The sequence below is a fragment of the Manis javanica genome, chromosome 10 (assembly GCF_040802235.1).
Source record: "Manis javanica isolate MJ-LG chromosome 10, MJ_LKY, whole genome shotgun sequence".
Classification (NCBI taxonomy): domain Eukaryota; kingdom Metazoa; phylum Chordata; class Mammalia; order Pholidota; family Manidae; genus Manis; species Manis javanica.
In genome coordinates, this window is record NC_133165.1 from 109,635,391 (window position 1) to 109,652,124 (window position 16,734).

At 57.3% G+C, this 16,734-nt stretch overlaps 3 protein-coding genes across 5 annotated transcripts; all 3 read left to right on the forward strand.

Annotated features, from left to right (window-relative positions):
* Positions 1 to 1,559: 1,559 nt before the first annotated feature.
* Positions 1,560 to 3,524, forward strand: H1-0 (H1.0 linker histone). Its single transcript, XM_017653073.3, has one exon. The coding sequence runs from the start codon at positions 1,850 to 1,852 to the stop codon at positions 2,432 to 2,434; it is 585 nt and encodes a 194-aa protein (XP_017508562.1). The 5' UTR covers positions 1,560 to 1,849; the 3' UTR covers positions 2,435 to 3,524.
* A 608-nt stretch (positions 3,525 to 4,132) lies between these two features.
* GCAT (glycine C-acetyltransferase) lies at positions 4,133 to 10,203 on the forward strand. Of its 2 annotated transcripts, none has more exons than XM_017653071.3 (9): positions 4,133 to 4,407; positions 5,813 to 5,943; positions 7,248 to 7,349; positions 7,715 to 7,861; positions 8,354 to 8,550; positions 8,647 to 8,729; positions 8,922 to 9,093; positions 9,534 to 9,655; positions 9,890 to 10,203. In XM_017653071.3, the coding sequence occupies exons 1-9, from the start codon at positions 4,212 to 4,214 to the stop codon at positions 10,039 to 10,041; spliced, it is 1,302 nt and encodes a 433-aa protein (XP_017508560.1). In that variant the 5' UTR covers positions 4,133 to 4,211; the 3' UTR covers positions 10,042 to 10,203. The 2 variants fall into 2 exon arrangements, with proteins under 2 accessions (XP_017508560.1, XP_017508561.1); XM_017653072.3 differs by having other exon boundaries at positions 4,138 to 4,407; positions 8,354 to 8,508.
* Positions 10,204 to 10,414: 211 nt separating this feature from the next.
* GALR3 (galanin receptor 3) lies at positions 10,415 to 16,586 on the forward strand. Of its 2 annotated transcripts, XM_073213864.1 has the most exons (3): positions 10,415 to 13,899; positions 14,767 to 15,144; positions 15,796 to 16,586. In XM_073213864.1, exons 2-3 carry the CDS (start codon positions 14,786 to 14,788, stop codon positions 16,565 to 16,567), a joined length of 1,131 nt encoding a protein of 376 aa, XP_073069965.1. In that variant the 5' UTR covers positions 10,415 to 13,899; positions 14,767 to 14,785; the 3' UTR covers positions 16,568 to 16,586. The 2 variants fall into 2 exon arrangements, with proteins under 2 accessions (XP_073069965.1, XP_036862897.2); XM_037007002.2 differs by having other exon boundaries at positions 10,415 to 15,144.
* The last annotated feature ends 148 nt before the right edge of the window (positions 16,587 to 16,734 follow it).

Here is a 16,734-nt window from a genome sequence, read left to right on the forward strand (position 1 = left end):
TACCCAACAGCCAGTGTCTGCGAACAGCTCCCGGACCATCCCAGAGACACCTTCATCTTTTTGACCAGCGACAACCCCCCAACTTACAGGGTATTGTTTAAATGAAGAGTGCACGCCTCTGCTTAGGGAATAAAGAGGGTTTGTTGTGGAAGGGGGATCAGGGAGCGAGCATCCCAGAATTTCAACCCAGGGCCCCTGCCAAGCACATAAGATGTGCACATAAGATGTCTCACGGACAAGAGGTACCAGGATCTCTGGGGTCACTTCCGCTGGTCTCTGCACTTCTAATGGCCCCTCGGAGCCCCCACTCCCTACAGATGGTGGCGCCCCTTGTCTGCCTCATCTGTACCTGCCAAGCAGCACGGGAAAAGATGTATACGTTTTAACAAAGACTGCATCCTCCGAGCAAAATGGCGGTGGTCCCGGCCACGGCTCCCTGAACTGCACACTTTCTAAGGATTAGTCAGGATACAAGGAACACGACCCCCGCCCCTGGACCGCTCCCCCAGAAACCCGGCTTTCCCAAGCTCCCAAAGCACTCAGGGCCTCTCCTCATCCCAGGGCCCCCCACAAGTCTTGTTAGAGCGTCTGGGACAGCTTCTCCATTTGGACCCCTCCCCCCGGCCCCAACTACCTTTAAGGGGCCTTGGGACGGGGACTGGACCCCCAGGCTGGGCCTCAGGCTGGGGACAGCAAACTCTGCCTCTGAATCCCAAAACTCCTAGACTGAAGGAGGCATATAAATTAATTCCCCATTAGGAGTTATGGGCGATGTGGGGGTCTTTGAAGAGAGAATGCGACTCGGAGACCCTTCCTCATTCCCACAGGGGACGCAGGCAGCATTGGGGGTGCAGTCTCACGAGAGAGCCTCGATGCAGAGGTCAGGGGGTTTGCTGGGGGCGAGACGGTAGAGGAGGGGGAAGGGACAAAGTTTGAAAGTGCCTTTCCAACTCTTCCAGGCAAAGTTTGCTTAAGGGCCCCAAGGTCAGAGAGGGGGTAGAGGTGCAGAGACCCCGGTGGTGGGATGACCCCCGAGAGGTGACCGGACCCCGGGGGAGCGACCCCTCCCCCCTGTCCCGGCTTGGCCCGGCTGGGAGTCGCCCGGCTTGGGGCCGCGTGTGTTAGTTGGGGTCGCTTTCCAGCAGCTCCACCCGGCTCCGGGGCCCCGCTGCGGGCCGGGAGCGGGGTCCCCGGTAGCCTTAGGCGGGAGCTTTGCTATGGGGGGTTCCCCGCCCTGGGGCTCCCCGACCCCGCAGAGCCAGCCCCCCGCAAAGGGGAAATGAGCCGGCGCGCCGGCGGTCCTCGGCGCCGTTTGGGGAGCGTGGTGGACGCGGGGGGCGGCGACCAGGCCGGCAGGCCGCCCGGCGGGGGAGCCCAGGGAGCCAGGCAGCGTTCCTGGGCGGCGGCGGGGAGCGGGAAGGCCCGGGCCGAGGGGAAAGGTCGGATTTGCTCGGCGGAAGAAACACAGATGGCGGCGGCGCAGCGCCATTCCGGGCCGGGAGCAGGCAGCCAGCAGCCCTGTCCTCACCGCGGTCCGCCCGCCGCCGCTAAATACCCGGATGCGGCGCTCGAGCGCCAGACGCGGAGCTTGGAAAAGGGAGGCAGAGGAGGCGGAGGCAGAGGCAGAGCCCAGCGCCGACACCGACCGACACACCGACGGGGCTGGGCCACACAGACCCGGCCCAGCGAGTCCTCGCGCGACCTGAGCCAAGTCCCCGAGAGCCGGGCTCCGGACCCGCCTGGGGGCGCGGGCGGGAGAGCAGATCCCGAGTAAGGCTTTCCTTGGCCTCCGACGAGGGCTGGCCCTTTTGAAGGCGCCTTGTTCAACAGCAGGACCAGACAGGCCACCATGACCGAAAACTCCTCGTCCACCCCTGCGGCCAAGCCCAAGCGCGCTAAGGCCTCTAAGAAGTCCACAGATCACCCCAAGTATTCGGACATGATCGTGGCTGCCATCCAGGCGGAGAAGAACCGTGCTGGGTCCTCGCGCCAGTCCATCCAGAAGTACATCAAGAGCCACTACAAGGTGGGTGAGAACGCCGACTCGCAGATAAAGTTGTCTATCAAGCGCCTGGTCACCACCGGGGTCCTCAAGCAGACCAAAGGGGTGGGTGCCTCGGGGTCCTTCCGGCTGGCCAAAAGCGATGAGCCTAAAAGATCAGTGGCCTTCAAGAAGACGAAGAAGGAAGTCAAGAAGGTGGCTACGCCAAAGAAGGCAGCCAAGCCTAAGAAGGCTGCCTCCAAAGCCCCAAGCAAGAAGCCCAAAGCCACTCCAGTCAAGAAGGCCAAGAAGAAGCCAGCTGCCACGCCCAAGAAAACCAAAAAACCCAAGACTGTCAAAGCCAAGCCAGTCAAGGCATCCAAGCCTAAGAAGGCCAAGCCAGTGAAGCCCAAAGCCAAGTCCAGTGCCAAGAGGGCGGGCAAGAAGAAGTGACAGTGAGGCTTTTCTTGTGGACACTCCTGCCCGTCTCCTATTTTCTGTAAATAACTTTTCTTCTCTTGATCTTCACCTGCAACCTTTGCCCCTTTCTATTTTGACTTTATTAAGAGACTGAATTTGGATTCTTCAGAAATTAGGGAGTAATTCATTTTTCTTTAACCAGTTGTGCAAGGACAGCATCAACAAATCTCATCTCTATAATGATGAGAATGTACTTATATTTTGTTTTGTTAACTTGTTATTAATCTACTTGTGGGTTGAGGGATTGGGGTGGGTTTGCATTTTGTTTAGTTGGTTTGTTCTCTGTGAAGGGAAAAGGGGGGAAATGGCCAAGACAGACAGCTTGTTCTGGCTAGATGAGAGGGAGCCCAGGAATTCAGATTTGTAGGCGTGTCTAAGGCAAGCAAGCTTCGAGTTGAGCTCCCCTTGTGAGAGTTTCAGAACCTTGGTGGGGAGAAGAGGGGATGGCAGCAGCTGGACAGCAAAGGAAGAAGGTGGAAAAAAAACCTCTGGGCTGACTTCCACCTCGATGAGCAATGGGGAGTTCAAATCGGTTCCTACTCGCTTCAGTTAGTTTGCCCCTGTGGCCTCCCTATTGTCCTAGGGAAGGGGAGGGGGGTCAAAGTGACAGCTGGTCTGAGAAGCTGTGGCTTCTCAGTGAGCTGGAAACTAGCCTTTGGGGGGTTCTTTGTGGCTTCGGAAAGTCTTGTTAAAGGGAGTGGAAACTCGGGGAAGGGTGGGGACTCGGTCAGCCAAGTGCCTCAGTGTGCCCTGTTGAAACTTGGGTTTTTCCATACAATTCAATTGTATCCTAGGAGGACTTTTTCACTTCCCTTGCTTTTGGTTCGTCCTGTACAAGAAGAGGTGGCTTTGTGGGGCTCCTGTCCTGCCATCAGCCACTTAACCTCTGACCTCTTTACTTCTCAGTCCTTTTAAAAGTAGTTGTAGATGGGGGAGGGGATAGTGGGCAGGGAGTGGACAGTAAGACATACCGCAGGCGATTTTGAATTGTTAAGTAGTTTTGCAGAGGTTTGTGTGTATGTGTGTATATGTATATATACATATCTAGGGCTAGTACAAGTTTCACACCCGGGAGCTGGGAAAAAAATCTGTACAGTCGTCTTTTAAAAAAGGAAAACGCGCACTAGCGCTTCCACCCCCACCTTTTTTTTTTTTTTAACAAGTGTTATTTGTGCCGGGAAGAATTTGTTGTCTTTGTAATTTTAAAACTTTAAAATAAAATTGAAAAAGGAAAAAACAGCGGTGTATTTTTCCTCATAATTAAGACTGGAGAATGTGGAGCGATTGGGCGAGTGAGCAGGAGGGAAATTCGCGGCGTCTGCACCTGGGAGTGGGGGAGGGTTCCAGGAACCGGACGGAAATCCGGACGACTTAAGAGCCGGAGGGTACAGAACGCGCCTCAGCCTGCTTCTAGCTTCCTGCCTTTGGCGTCCAGAGGGCACCCCCTTTCCTTCCAAAAGGTGGGTAAGGGGGCAGGGGATGGGAATTGGGTAGCGTCCGGCGAGCTGCGCCCTGACGCGCGTTCCTCCGCGCGGTCTCTTCCCCTCCCCACGCTCGAACTCTCCAATCTTCAACTTACACAGAATCCACTTTCCTCGCTCAGGCCCCGCCCAACCGTGTCTAGATCCGCCCCCGGGCCGTTTGGCTCCGATTGGCTCCCGGGGCCCCGGCCTCCAGCCACGTGACCAGGCAGCGGCAGAGGTACGCTGGGCCCCGGTTTGGGCAGGCGCGCTGCGGCGAGGTGGGCGCAATGTGGACTGGTCGCGTCCTTCGCGCTACGCTCTCCGAGGCCCCCCGCGGCCGCCGCGCGCAGTCAGCTCTGGCCCAGCTGCGTGGCCTCCTGGAGGAGGAGCTGGAAGGGATCCGTGGGGCTGGCACCTGGAAGAGCGAGCGGGTCATCACGTCCCGTCAGGGGCCGCGCATCCACGTGGACGGAGTCCCTGGAGGTAACTCCCCTTCCAGGGAATTGTCGAACCTGGCCGGGTGTTTGAGGGTCCTTCCCTGGCTTGTGCTGGAATGGCGGTCCTGGAGACAGCGGGCAGGCTGGAGCTCTTGCTCACATAGTCACTGGCACCTTTCCTGCCAATCTGTCAGACGTTATGGCTTACCAGTGTTACTCTAACCTGGTTAAACCAGTTTCCACGGAGGAAGGTGATTTGCCTTTGAGCAGGGCTGGACCAAGACCCAGCTGTGTGAGAACGTGAGAAAAAAGGAGACACCCAGCTGACTCCCACATTGCCAATTCAAGGAAGGGTGGTGGGAAGACAGAATAAAAAAAACCCTGCATTCCTGGAGCTGCTGCTTTGTGCAGTCCTCTGCGAATTGTTGCACGTGGACTCCTGCAAACCTTGAAACCTAGGAATGACTAATCCCGTTTTACAAATGAAGAAGCTGAAACTTAGAAATATGAAGTGGCTTGCCCAGTTACTCCCAGCTAGCTTCAGGCAGAGCTAAGCTTTGTTCTAGGTCCTTTGGTATGTTGGAGCAGGAAGGTCAGCTAACAGGCCAGCAAGGCCAACTTCATGGCCAAAGTCAGTGAGCAAAGGACTGTTGCAGGAGTAACACTGTGAATTAGCCCATGGGGCCTCCCTCATTTCTGTCTAACCAGTAATCACTGCCTGTCTTGTCTGTGCCAGGCCCTAGGGGGTTACTGGTTATAAACAGGCTCCCAGACCTGCCTTCTGCTCCGGAAATAGGCATGGAATTCTTACTCCTTTACCCATTTGTAAATGGTCCCAGGTAATGCCTATCTTCCCCCAGGGAAAGCTTGGAGCAGGTCACATGATGGGAAATTAGGAGACCCAAGTTCTTATCCTATCTTTGTGTCTCCCAGGCTGAATGGACCTTACCCTTCCAGGGTCAGCTATATTCCCTTTGGGCTTTACAGTTCAGGGGTTGAGGTCTCAAAGGCACCCGCTTTGAGCATGGGATTCTGTACCAGGCAGTGAAGTCAACTGCGGAGTTTGAGGACCACAGCAGGCATTTGACGCAGCCCTCTTCTTTTACCCATGAGGGAACCAAGGACCAGGATAAGGGCCTGCTGTGGTCTTCAGGGATAGGAGAGAAGCCTGTGAGGCGGGGCTAGGTTCCTCCTCAGGTGGAATGTGATTCAGAACCAGTTTAAGCTTATCGTCTTCAGGGCACCGCACTGAGAGTCCTTTCCTGCCCCTCTCTCTCCTGCAGCTGTTGGATTCCAAGCCTCCTAAGGGCCCCCAGAATGATCATATAGCATGGTTTTTGCCTCGTCAAGGGTGAATCCAGGTTCATTTCCTCTCTGCGTTCTGAGGACCTGGCATTGCCACCTTTCCAGGCTCTTCCTTGCCCTGAGCTGCTGTCTGTCCTCTACCTCAGGAATCCTTAACTTCTGTGCCAACAACTACCTGGGCCTGAGCAGCCACCCTGAGGTGATCCAGGCAGGTCTGCAGGCACTGGAGGAGTTTGGAGCCGGCCTTAGCTCTGTCCGCTTCATCTGTGGGACCCAGGTACACACGGGGTATTGTGGGGAGTAGGGGTGGGTGGGTGGCTTGTCCTCAGCATTGGGTACCGACCCCAGCTGTCTGCTTCCCACAGTAAGCAGGGATGGTGTAGGCAGCTCAGTTCATCCCACAGCTTTGGGCCCACTCTTAGCCCCAGAGCTGTTTGCTAGAATGACTAGGTTCAGGCTTCTGTTTTGCGACAAAAGGAATTTTACCTCTCTTGAGCATCCATTTCCCCACCTGCAGAACAGAATCCTCACTCCTGTCCCCTTATAGGAAAGGAACAATAGAAGGCAGGGATTGAGATCCAGACCCTGAGCTCAGTTCCCAGCATCACTGTTCAGTGGCTCTGTTACCATGAGCAAGTGTCTTAACCTCTCTGTGCCTTAGTCCCTCTTCCTTGGTGAAATGGGGACAGTAGTACTTCATAGGATTGTTACAAATTAAATAATCCATACACATAAAATGCTTAGAGCAGTGCTTGGCACAAAGGAGTACTTAATAAATGTTTGTTATTTTATTTTGTAAATGTTACATAATAAACTGAGGTGATCCAGGCAGCTCTGTGGGCACTGGAGGAGTTTGGAGCCTCCAAACGTACAGTACTATGTACCAGGTACTGTTTTAAGAACATTACAAATTATTAATTCATGAAAGCTGATAACGATCTTACATGATAGAAGCTATTTATGGCCTTGTTGTAGAGATGAGGACACTGAGACCCAAAGTTAAGTGACTTGCCTAAGGGCACACAGCCTGCGTTGTTGCGATTTGGACCCAAGTGGCCTGGCTCAAGAGTCCATGCCCCTGATCACTTGTGATTATTCTTACCTGTCCTCAGAAAGGGGAAGGTGAAATGAGGGTCAGAGGTGGAACTCCTGACTCTGAACCAGGGCACTTTCCAACCAGACCCTCATCCAGACTGCACAGCTTTCAAATCTAAGAATTCAAAGCCCAAATGGACCTAGAGTTACTCAAGTAATCCTCTTTGCCATTAAGCAACCAAAAATGGCAATCATTTTGATATCAAGGAGCACATCTTTTCGTGCCATCAGCACCCATAATTCTGCCATCAGACCTCCATTACAAAGGAAGACCTGACCACCTAGCAAGGCCCTAATTCCTCAGTGAGAACCATCTGCCACCTTCCTGTTGGCTCTGGGAGAACCTTTGTGGTGAAGGAAGAAGGGAGAAACCAAGGCTGCAGGCCTTCAGGCTTGGTCTGTTGGCAGCCCTCTAAGCCTGTGTCCCCAGGACTTGTCCCATGTGGCCTTGCAGATATTAACACCTGTTTGACTCGCTTTCTTCAGAGCATCCACAAGGATCTAGAAGCAAAGATAGCCCTCTTCCACCAGCGGGAGGACGCCATCCTCTATCCCAGCTGTTTTGATGCCAACGCGGGCCTCTTTGAGGTGTGTAGGGGCTGTGGGTGGAAATTGTGAGGCCTATTAGGCTGTGGAAGACTTGTCAGGAGAACCTGGTAGATGCCAGGGTCATGCCTAGAGGCTCCAGGGCATTTAGAGGGAAACATACATTGGCTGGAAGGCTAGGGGTACCAGGGGCCACACACTCTCCAAACATGCCTTCACCTGCTCTTACTAGAGCAGGGTCCTGGTCTAGCCCAGTCCTGGGGCTCTGCGGACCCAGATAGAGGCAGAGGGCTCCTTGTCTCCCTGCTTAGAGGAATGCCCTGGCTGGCAGTGAAATTTGGAGTCATGGGGGCTAGAGAACCCCAAAGTGGTTGGATAATGGCTCTATTCCAACTGGCTTCCTCCAGGCCTTGCTGACCCCAGAAGATGCAGTCCTGTCGGATGAACTGAACCACGCCTCTATCATTGATGGCATCCGTCTATGCAAGGCCCACAAGTACCGCTACCACCACCTGGACATGACTGATTTGGAGGCCAAGCTACAGGAGGCCCAGGTGGGGCAAGGCCCAGCAGTTCCAGGGCAAGGGCTGGGTTTACCCTCAGCCTTCCCCCTGGTGAAGGAAGCAAGGCATGGAGAGGCCAGCTCCGCACTCATAAAACACCCTGAAAGTTTGTAACAGCCAAGATTTGAGCCCAAATCCCTCAGACCCCAGGCTTAATCCCACCGTCCCATGCTGCCTTGAGCTTTAGCAAGCCCCTTATATGTGACTGGCCCCACTGCACCCTGCCCTCTGGGAGAGGGGCCTGAGCATTCTCACCTCCCAGGGCTAACTGTGGCTGCAGCCTACCCTGAAAGAGATGGGTAGGGCTCAGAGAGGCCTAAAGGAGGGAGTGGAGGTTCCAGCCGCACCTGGAGCTACTGATGTGCCCTCCTCTGGGCCAGGGGAGCTCTTAGGGCACAAGCAGCACAGCACATGGGTGCTTTGGTGCAACTTGAGAGACTGACCACTGATGCCAGCCACCACCTGTCTGTGTCTTCGGTTTAGAAACATCGACTGCGCCTGGTAGCTACTGATGGGGCCTTTTCCATGGATGGTGACATTGCGCCCCTGCGGGAGATCTGCCGCCTCGCCTCTCAATATGGTGCCCTGGTCTTTGTGGACGAATGCCATGCTACTGGCTTCCTGGGGTCTACAGGACGGTGGGAGCACATGGCACCTGAAGCCTCGGGTTTGGCTTCTAAGTGGGTGGGAAACCAAGAGGCCAGCCCAGCCCAGCCCAACCCATGATCCCTGGGCTCTCAGGCGGCCAGTGATGGCAGTGGCAGCTTCTCTTGCAGGGGCACAGATGAGCTGCTGGGTGTGATGGACCAGGTCACCATCATCAACTCCACACTGGGGAAGGCACTGGGCGGAGCATCAGGTGCCTGGAGGGTTGTGCCCCTGGGGTCCCCTTATCCACATGCAGGGCTCAGGAGGGGTCTCGGGGAAGGTGAGGTGGGAAGACGTGGGGCTGCGGAGAAGAGGGCCGCATGGACTGTACTCCCGGGGGGAATTGGGGTGGGATCTGGCTCCTGGCCTCTCACTGCCCCCACCTCACTGCACTTCTTCTCAGGGGGCTACACGACAGGACCTGGGCTCCTAGTGTCCCTGCTGCGTCAGCGTGCCCGGCCCTACCTGTTCTCCAATAGCCTGCCACCTGCTGTCGTTGGCTGTGCTTCCAAGGCCCTGGACCTGCTCATGGACAGCAACACCATTGTCCAGTCCATGGCAGCCAAAACCCAGCGGTGCGGTCCCTAGCAGGGGAGGGGCGGGCTGAGTGGGAGGGCAGTGAGGGCCTGCCCTGTGTGCCTGCCCAGGCTCATAGCTCCATGCCTACAGATTGTACCCCTACCAGCACCACATCCCCAGTGGGTGGCACTGGGACTCGGCTCTCTTAGCCAAGGTTGCCCACCTCCTTCTTCTCTGTCTTCGCCTCTTCCTCCCATTTCCTGGTGCCCCTCCTTGTAAATGACCCTGTGTCCCCCTCATTGTACAGTCTTTTATTCCCACCTCCCTTCTGGTCTGCCTGGCTCCCCATCTGCCTTTCTCTGGGTTTTTGCATCTCTGTCTTTGTTGGTCCCTCCTGTGGACTTGGGCAAAGATCTTGGATCGCGTGACCATCAGGAGTGGGTGTGAATGTTCCCCAGCCCCCAAGCCACCTGTAACACCCAGCTTGTGCCCACAGGTTCCGCAGTAAGATGGAGGCTGCTGGCTTCACCATCTCAGGAGCCAATCACCCCATCTGTCCTGTGATGCTCGGTGATGCCCGGCTGGCCTCTTGCATGGCCGATGACATGCTAAAGAGAGGTGAGAAGGCTGGGACAAGAGAAGGGAAGGGGACTCTTAGACTATAAATATTCTCCCACACCCCCACCGCACAATCCCTCTCAGACCAGCTGTCTAGGATTGAAAGCCCCCGGCCGTGAGGCAGCCCTGTGTCTGGGAAGCCCTGGGCCAGCCCACTCCTCTTTGATCCTCAGGAAAGTGGCATCTGTATGTCATGTCCTCAAAGCCCCACATTGGCCCTTTGTACCTTCTCAGGCATCTTTGTCATTGGGTTCAGCTACCCCGTGGTCCCCAAAGGCAAGGCCCGGATCCGGGTACAGGTCTCAGCCGTGCACAGCGAGGAGGATATCGACCGCTGCGTGGAGGCCTTCGTGGAGGTGGGCCGGCTGCATGGGGCGCTGCCCTGAGCCCTGGGTAATGACCCACAGGCTAAACGCCCCCTCCCTCCACAGTGACAAAGGGGACCTTTGATCGGCCTAGGCCGCAGGTGCTGAGCCCTGTCGGAGCCCTAGGCCCAGGCCTGTGCTTGCTGTGTGAGTGTGAAGCAACAGCGTGGAAACTGGCTGGGACGTGTTGTTCTGCTTTATTCTCTCTGAGCAGGCCCAGTCTTGTGACCAATGAAGAATCGGGCAGAACCTGGAGCTCTGAGGGAAGGCTTCTGAGGACTAGTAGATCTCAGAGCTGACTGCCTCCCCCAGATTAAGATGAGACCCAGGCAGCTGAGAGAACACAGGCAGGGGCCACCATTTGGCCCAGTGGGTTCTGTGCTGTAGTAGAGGGCAGCCGAGCACCAGCCCTGCAGGCCCTTTCCCGTGCCACCCACCCCATGCTCTGCAGACTCCAGAGTCTAGCCTTGGTGAACATCTTGCCCTCTGCTTCTCATCCTGGATGGTCTACAGCTGTCCAGATAAGAGAGGGCTGAGTACCCAAACCCATGTTTGGAAGGACAGGGCTCTGACTCAGGCCCCAAAGGATAGAATGTGGGTCACTACTGGAAAAGTGTCTGACAGCCTGTAACCATGTGTTCTAGTCCACTTTGTCCCTGGCTTTGTGGCCTCAGGCCCCATCCCCTATGTGTGCCTCAGTTTCCCCCGGCTGTACCAATAGTAGGTATTGACTGGACCCTTTCCATCTCGCCTATCCCGAGGTCTACTAGCCTGCGGATCAGCCGCCAGGGGGCGCAGCGAACTCAGGCTCCGGCCGCTGCCGCCCCGCCCTGCCCCCCTCCAGATTCCACGCCTTGACACTGTTTCCGTGGCTCCGCAGGCAATATCCCATTCACCCTTGTCGCCAGCAACGACCCGCTGCTTCCCTACAGGAGATGAAAACCCCCTTATCACTGCCGCTGCTCCCGGTTTTCCCCTCCACTGCCCTCCCCTTTCACCCTTAAGGGCACCTGGTGAGGGGTGGGGAACGGGTTCTGAGTCAGCGCAGCTTCAGCCTCAGCGTGGTGTGGCCTTGGGAAGCTCTTTAATTTGCTGGCGGTAGGGCAGGGAGATTGAGAAGGCCATTAACGGAAACTAGGACCTTGTCTCTGTCGACGCACACACCCAGCATCCCTCTCCACACCCACCCCCTCAGCCTGGACGTCTGGGGAGGGACCATCCCTGGGAGCTCTTGCCCAGTCCTGCATTGTCTGAACGCTGGAGTTCTGGGGATCCTAGCCTCTGATTCGGAGCAGCTTGAGGCTGTGGTCCAGGAACTCGGAATGTTGGGGAATGCGGCCCGGGAATGAGGGCTGCTGTGGCCGCATCAGCAGCACGAACGCTTGCTGCCACCACGGGGTAGGGCGCCTGGGGCCAGCCCAGGAACCAGGCAGCAGCTGGACGTGTGAGGTCTGCGGAGGCTGGCGGGTCTTACCCGGCGGCCACGAACAACCGCGCGCCAACCGGTCGCAGTTGGTGTGGCATACCCAGCGGGGCCAGAACCCGGGCCGCGTGAGGCGGCACCAGGCAAGGTCCACCTGCTAGTGGCGCGGAACCCCCGCCGCCTTCCCCAGCAGCTCCCGGGCGCCCAGCGCGGGCAGCGGCAGCACCGCGACGTCTAGGCCAGCTTGCTTCTGTAGCACGCCGTGCTGTCAGCCAGTGGGGCTCCGTGTGCGGAGTTGCGCAGGTCCGGGCCCGCCGCCATCCAGAACGGCCCGGAGGAGGCGCCCACAGGTGCAACAGCAGCTCCGGGACCACTGGGCGCTTACTGGTAGCCGCCAGGTGCCCATGAAGGGCTTTAGGGCCGTGCAGGGGCCTGGGCAGGCCGCCAGATCAGTGGCACTAATGCATCTTGCGGGCCGGGGACCACCCTCAAGGCTTGCGGAGTTAAAAGCCAGTGCCGCCGAGAGCACCAGCGGCACGTGCCTACTCAGGCGGTGACATCCTGCCCTTCCAGCCCTCCGTGGTCGCCTGATACACATTCTTTTGAAGGTTTCACATGAAAAACACTGAGGTTACAACATTCACCCATATTATCAAGTTTCCCCCATATCCCACTCAAGTCACTGTCCATCAGTGTGGTAAGGTGGCACAGAGTCACTGCTTGTCTTCTCTGTGCTACACTGTCTTCCCTGTGACCCCCCACACACCATGTGTACTGATCTTAATACCCCTCAACCCCCTTCTCCCTCCCCACCCACCCTCCCCTACCCCTCCGCTTTGGTAACGCTAGTCCCTCTTGGAGTCCGAGTCTGCTGCTTTGTTCCTTCAGTTTTGCTTCGTTGTTACACTCCACAATTGAGAGAAATCATTTGGTATTTGTCTTTCTCTGCCTCTGTTTTTATCAGCTGCTCCCCCTGCCACTGCGGGCAGCTCTTTGCACTAGCACTGTCGAAGCCCAGCCCCTGTGGAGGAAGGGTATTGTGCATCCAGGCTTCTGGCAATCAACGGTGTGTCGCTTTAATTCAGGGTGTTTGTGGATCTCTGTCAGTGATTCTAAAATCTTGCCAGAGCCCAGAAACCTACAATTCTGCCCTTCAGTGATCATAAGATCTTACCATTCTTTAATTTGGTTCTGATAGCTTTGAATTCAGGTTTGGCAAGTCTAGATATGATTCGAAATACCAATTCAGTGAGTCTCTGCTTCCAAAAGTTCAGGAATGTTCTGCTTCAGATGAGTGACTTCAGGCTTTAGAGCAGCACCTCTGAGTATTGGTGAAAACCCCAGTGGCTTTTCACCAGGGCCTGCCTCAAAAGCAAATTCTGATGTCATCAATGTCCCCTGAGGCTATTTTCTCTCCCCTTTCACAGACTACCCTCCCAGCTTCTAGAAAGACTCCATATGGGCTCCATATTATTCTCCCTTAACTCTGCAAACTGCCCTCTGCCCCCACTACAATTGTCCAGTTTACCAACAGCCTTGTTAAATCCCATGCACCCTTCCACCAGGCTGGCCTCTCTAACTCTGGAAACATTTGCGCATGTGGCCCATTCCTTCTCCAGGAGATCCAGGCCAGGACCCCATGACTGAATCACACAGCCATCCACCAAGATCATTAATTAGCCTCCGGCTTTTGCTTGGACAAGAGGCTCCTAACATCACTCATTATATCGTTTCCCCTCTGTCCACCCTTTTCATCCCAGGCCATGAAAAACTAGTTACAAAATAAGCAGTTCATCTCCCTGTTTTAGGACTTTCACTAGTTCCCATTGCCCTCAGGCTTCAGACTCCTTGAAGGATCACAAAAACCCTGCAGTATCCAGCCAGACTCAACCCCTGGAACAACCCCTGGATGGGTCTTGGGATTCTCAGGGCCTGGGTGAGGAGCCCATCTGAAGCCTGCAGAAAGGAGCCTCATTCTGGTTTCCTAGCCTAGAACACCCCATTGAAGACTAGGAATCTTTTCTGAGCTTGGATTGGAGCCCTACTTAGAGCAGGGAGCGGGAGGAGGGGGCCTAGAGTCATCAGACAGGGCCACGAGGTGGAAGTGCCAGGAATGGGCTGGGCTCTGGGCACGGAGGGGTTAACTAAAAGCGAATCTCAGAGAGCGAGATCAATGGGTTACTCACTGCAGAAAGAGGCAGAAGCAACGCAGAGAGGCAAAGAGCCAGGCAGAGGAGCATGCCACCTGAGGAAAACCAGAACCCGAGGAGGAGGTGGCCAGTGGCTCCTCCGGAGGGAGTGCCCAAGTCCAGCTCACCAGAGGGGCCTTAGCGGAGAAGTGAGAGGCAGACCCGCACCTGCAGGAAGGCAGCGAGGGGCAGTCACTGAGCCAGGAGGCAGCCTCAGCGGGGCCGGTTCACCTAGAATCCAGCAAGGGTCCAGTGCCCAGAGTTGAGGTGGGTATCGTCCATCCCGGGTTTTGGAGGCCTGCTGCATGCTGGATGCTGGGGCAGTGGGGGTGCAGATAATGCCTTTCTTCCCTTCTTGCCGGGTCCCCTTGCCTTTAATTTGTACAACCACTCGAGAGGTCCCAGGCATTAATGGATCCACAAGTATGCCCAGGTTGTCAGAGGCACCACCTGTTACAAGCTCTTAGATGAGTGCTCCAGCCTGGGAGTCAGTACCAAGCTGGCAACAGCCCCAGATCTGCCAAAGTGTGGTATTAGCATCCCGTGTTGTTTCCCCCCTCCAACCACCACCACTGAGCTCCAATTCCCTCATGCAAAAAGAGTAGTGGCCTGTATGGTTTTCCCTGTTGTGCCACTGTTGGGGGTGGAGAGTGGTTCTCAGTATACTGGGCTCTCCAATGACTCAGGGATGTTACCTGTGTTTTACTGACCTTGACCCACATCCAAGAGTCTTCCTGGGGCTTCAGATCCCCACGGAGAAGTAAGGAAAATATACCAGCTCCTGGGGTTGGAGTTGCCCCCTCCCCTCATCTGCTATGTCTCTGCCGGACTCTGCCTGTGCCTTTACCTGCCTCATTGGTTGGAGGTGTCCATCAACTACCTAGTCAGCCCTTCACACCCTGGGCTATGGAGGTGTTCCCTAGGAGACTGAGAAATGCATCTCAGACATCAATGTGACTGTGCTGGGAACTTGCACAGTGGGACTCTGATAATTTTGGCTCTGTGCCCCCACTCCCATCCTCATTCCCCATGAGCTTTAAGCCCAGAAGACCTGGCCAGGCCCAGGCTGGGGGCCTTGGTCGAGTTACCAGAGCAGTGGCCTCCTGTCTGAGAACTTTAGCTTCTCTTCCTCAGGTGCCCATCTGATGGGGACATGGCTGATGCACAGAACATTTCGCTAGACAGCCCAGGGAGTGTGGGGGCTGTGGCAGTACCTGTGGTCTTTGCCCTCATCTTCCTGCTGGGCACAGTGGGCAATGGGCTGGTGCTGGCAGTGCTGCTGCAGCCCAGCCCTAGTGCCTGGCAGGAGCCGGGCAGCTCTACGGACCTCTTCATCCTCAACCTGGCAGTCGCCGACCTCTGCTTCATCCTGTGCTGCGTACCTTTCCAGGCTGCCATCTACACATTGGACGCCTGGCTCTTTGGGGCCCTTGTTTGTAAAGCTGTGCACCTGCTTATCTACCTCACCATGTATGCCAGTAGCTTCACACTGGCTGCTGTCTCAGTGGACAGGTGTGCTGTGTGGGGGACCTGGTTGGGTCTGGGCGAGGGAGGGAAGAGCTGAGATCACTGGCCTTAGGAAGGAGAGAATGGGGAGCCAAAGAGGGAGATGGGAAGGAGGAAAGAAACAGGGTCCTGGCCCTGACCGACCAGCCTCAGGGCACCTGCAGAGCACCCCTGAGGGAACCATCCTGCCCTCCCCCAACTTCATTGTGAGTTTCCCCAGCACATCTCTGTGTCTCCAGTGTCAGCACAGGGCCTGGCACAGAGTAGATGTTCTGCAAGTGTGAAATGGTAAAAGGAGCATGAATTCAACAGTGATTTTATTGCTACCCACCCCCTGGCTTAGGCGGTCATACCTGCTTTCATGGCTTAAAACCTGCGGTCAAATCCAGGCTAACTCTAGCTGATGGCCTTGGGCAGGTCACTTCTCTGAGCCTCTGACCCAGCCGTGCTAGGTGTCAGGCACTGCTTTGACTGCTTTGCCTGTTAACTCCCTTAATCGTGGCAACCCCTTGTGAGAGGGGTCGCACCGTCTCCCTCAGGGTTCAGACGCGGAAATCAAGGCCGCCTGGCCCACAGGTCCCCCGCACAGCGTCAAGGTGGGGGCGCAGATGCGGGCCCACCGCCCGCCGCGCTCGCTGACCCGGCGCCCGCCCGCAGGTACCTGGCCGTGCGGCACCCACTGCGCTCGCGGGCTCTGCGCACGCCACGCAACGCCCGCGCCGCCGTGGGCCTGGTCTGGCTGCTGGCGGCGCTCTTCTCGGCGCCCTACCTCAGCTACTACGGCACGGTGCGCTACGGCGCGCTGGAGCTCTGCGTGCCCGCCTGGGAGGACGCGCGCCGCCGCGCCCTCGACGTGGCCACCTTCGCCGCCGGCTACCTGCTGCCGGTGGCCGTGGTGACCTTGGCCTACGGACGCACGCTGCGCTTCCTGTGGGCGGCCGTGGGCCCCGCGGGCGCGGGGGTGGCCGGGGCCCGACGCAGAGCCACGGGCCGCGCGGGGCGCGCCATGCTGGCGGTGGCCGCGCTGTACGCCCTCTGCTGGGGCCCGCACCACGCGCTCATCCTCTGCTTCTGGTACGGCCGCTTCGCCTTCAGCCCGGCCACCTACGCCTGCCGCCTGGCCTCGCACTGCCTCGCCTACGCCAACTCCTGCCTCAACCCGCTGGTCTACGCGCTCGCCTCGCGCCACTTCCGCGCGCGCTTCCGCCGCCTGTGGCCCTGTGGCCGCCGCCGCCGCCGCCGCCCCCCGGGCGCCCACCGCGCCCTCCGTCGCATCCGCCCGGGGTCCTCGGGCCCTGCCGGCTGCCCGGGCGACGCCCGACCTCGCGGGAGGCTGCCGGCCGGTGGCGGCTGGGGCGGGGATCCCAGGAAGGAGGCTGCCCGCGGTGGAGAGGCCGGGCGAGCCGGGGCTGCCCCGAGACCGGAATAAACCTTGCCGCCTCCCTCTGCTGGGCGTCCGTGCATCTGTCACTCCCAGTCCCAGGGCGGAACGCTACTAACGTAGGGGATGGGGCCAACGCCAGGGGCAGTCCGAGGAACAGTGGTCGCGCGGCGCTCACAGCCCTGCGGTGAACGTGGGTCCACGCAGCCAAGCGC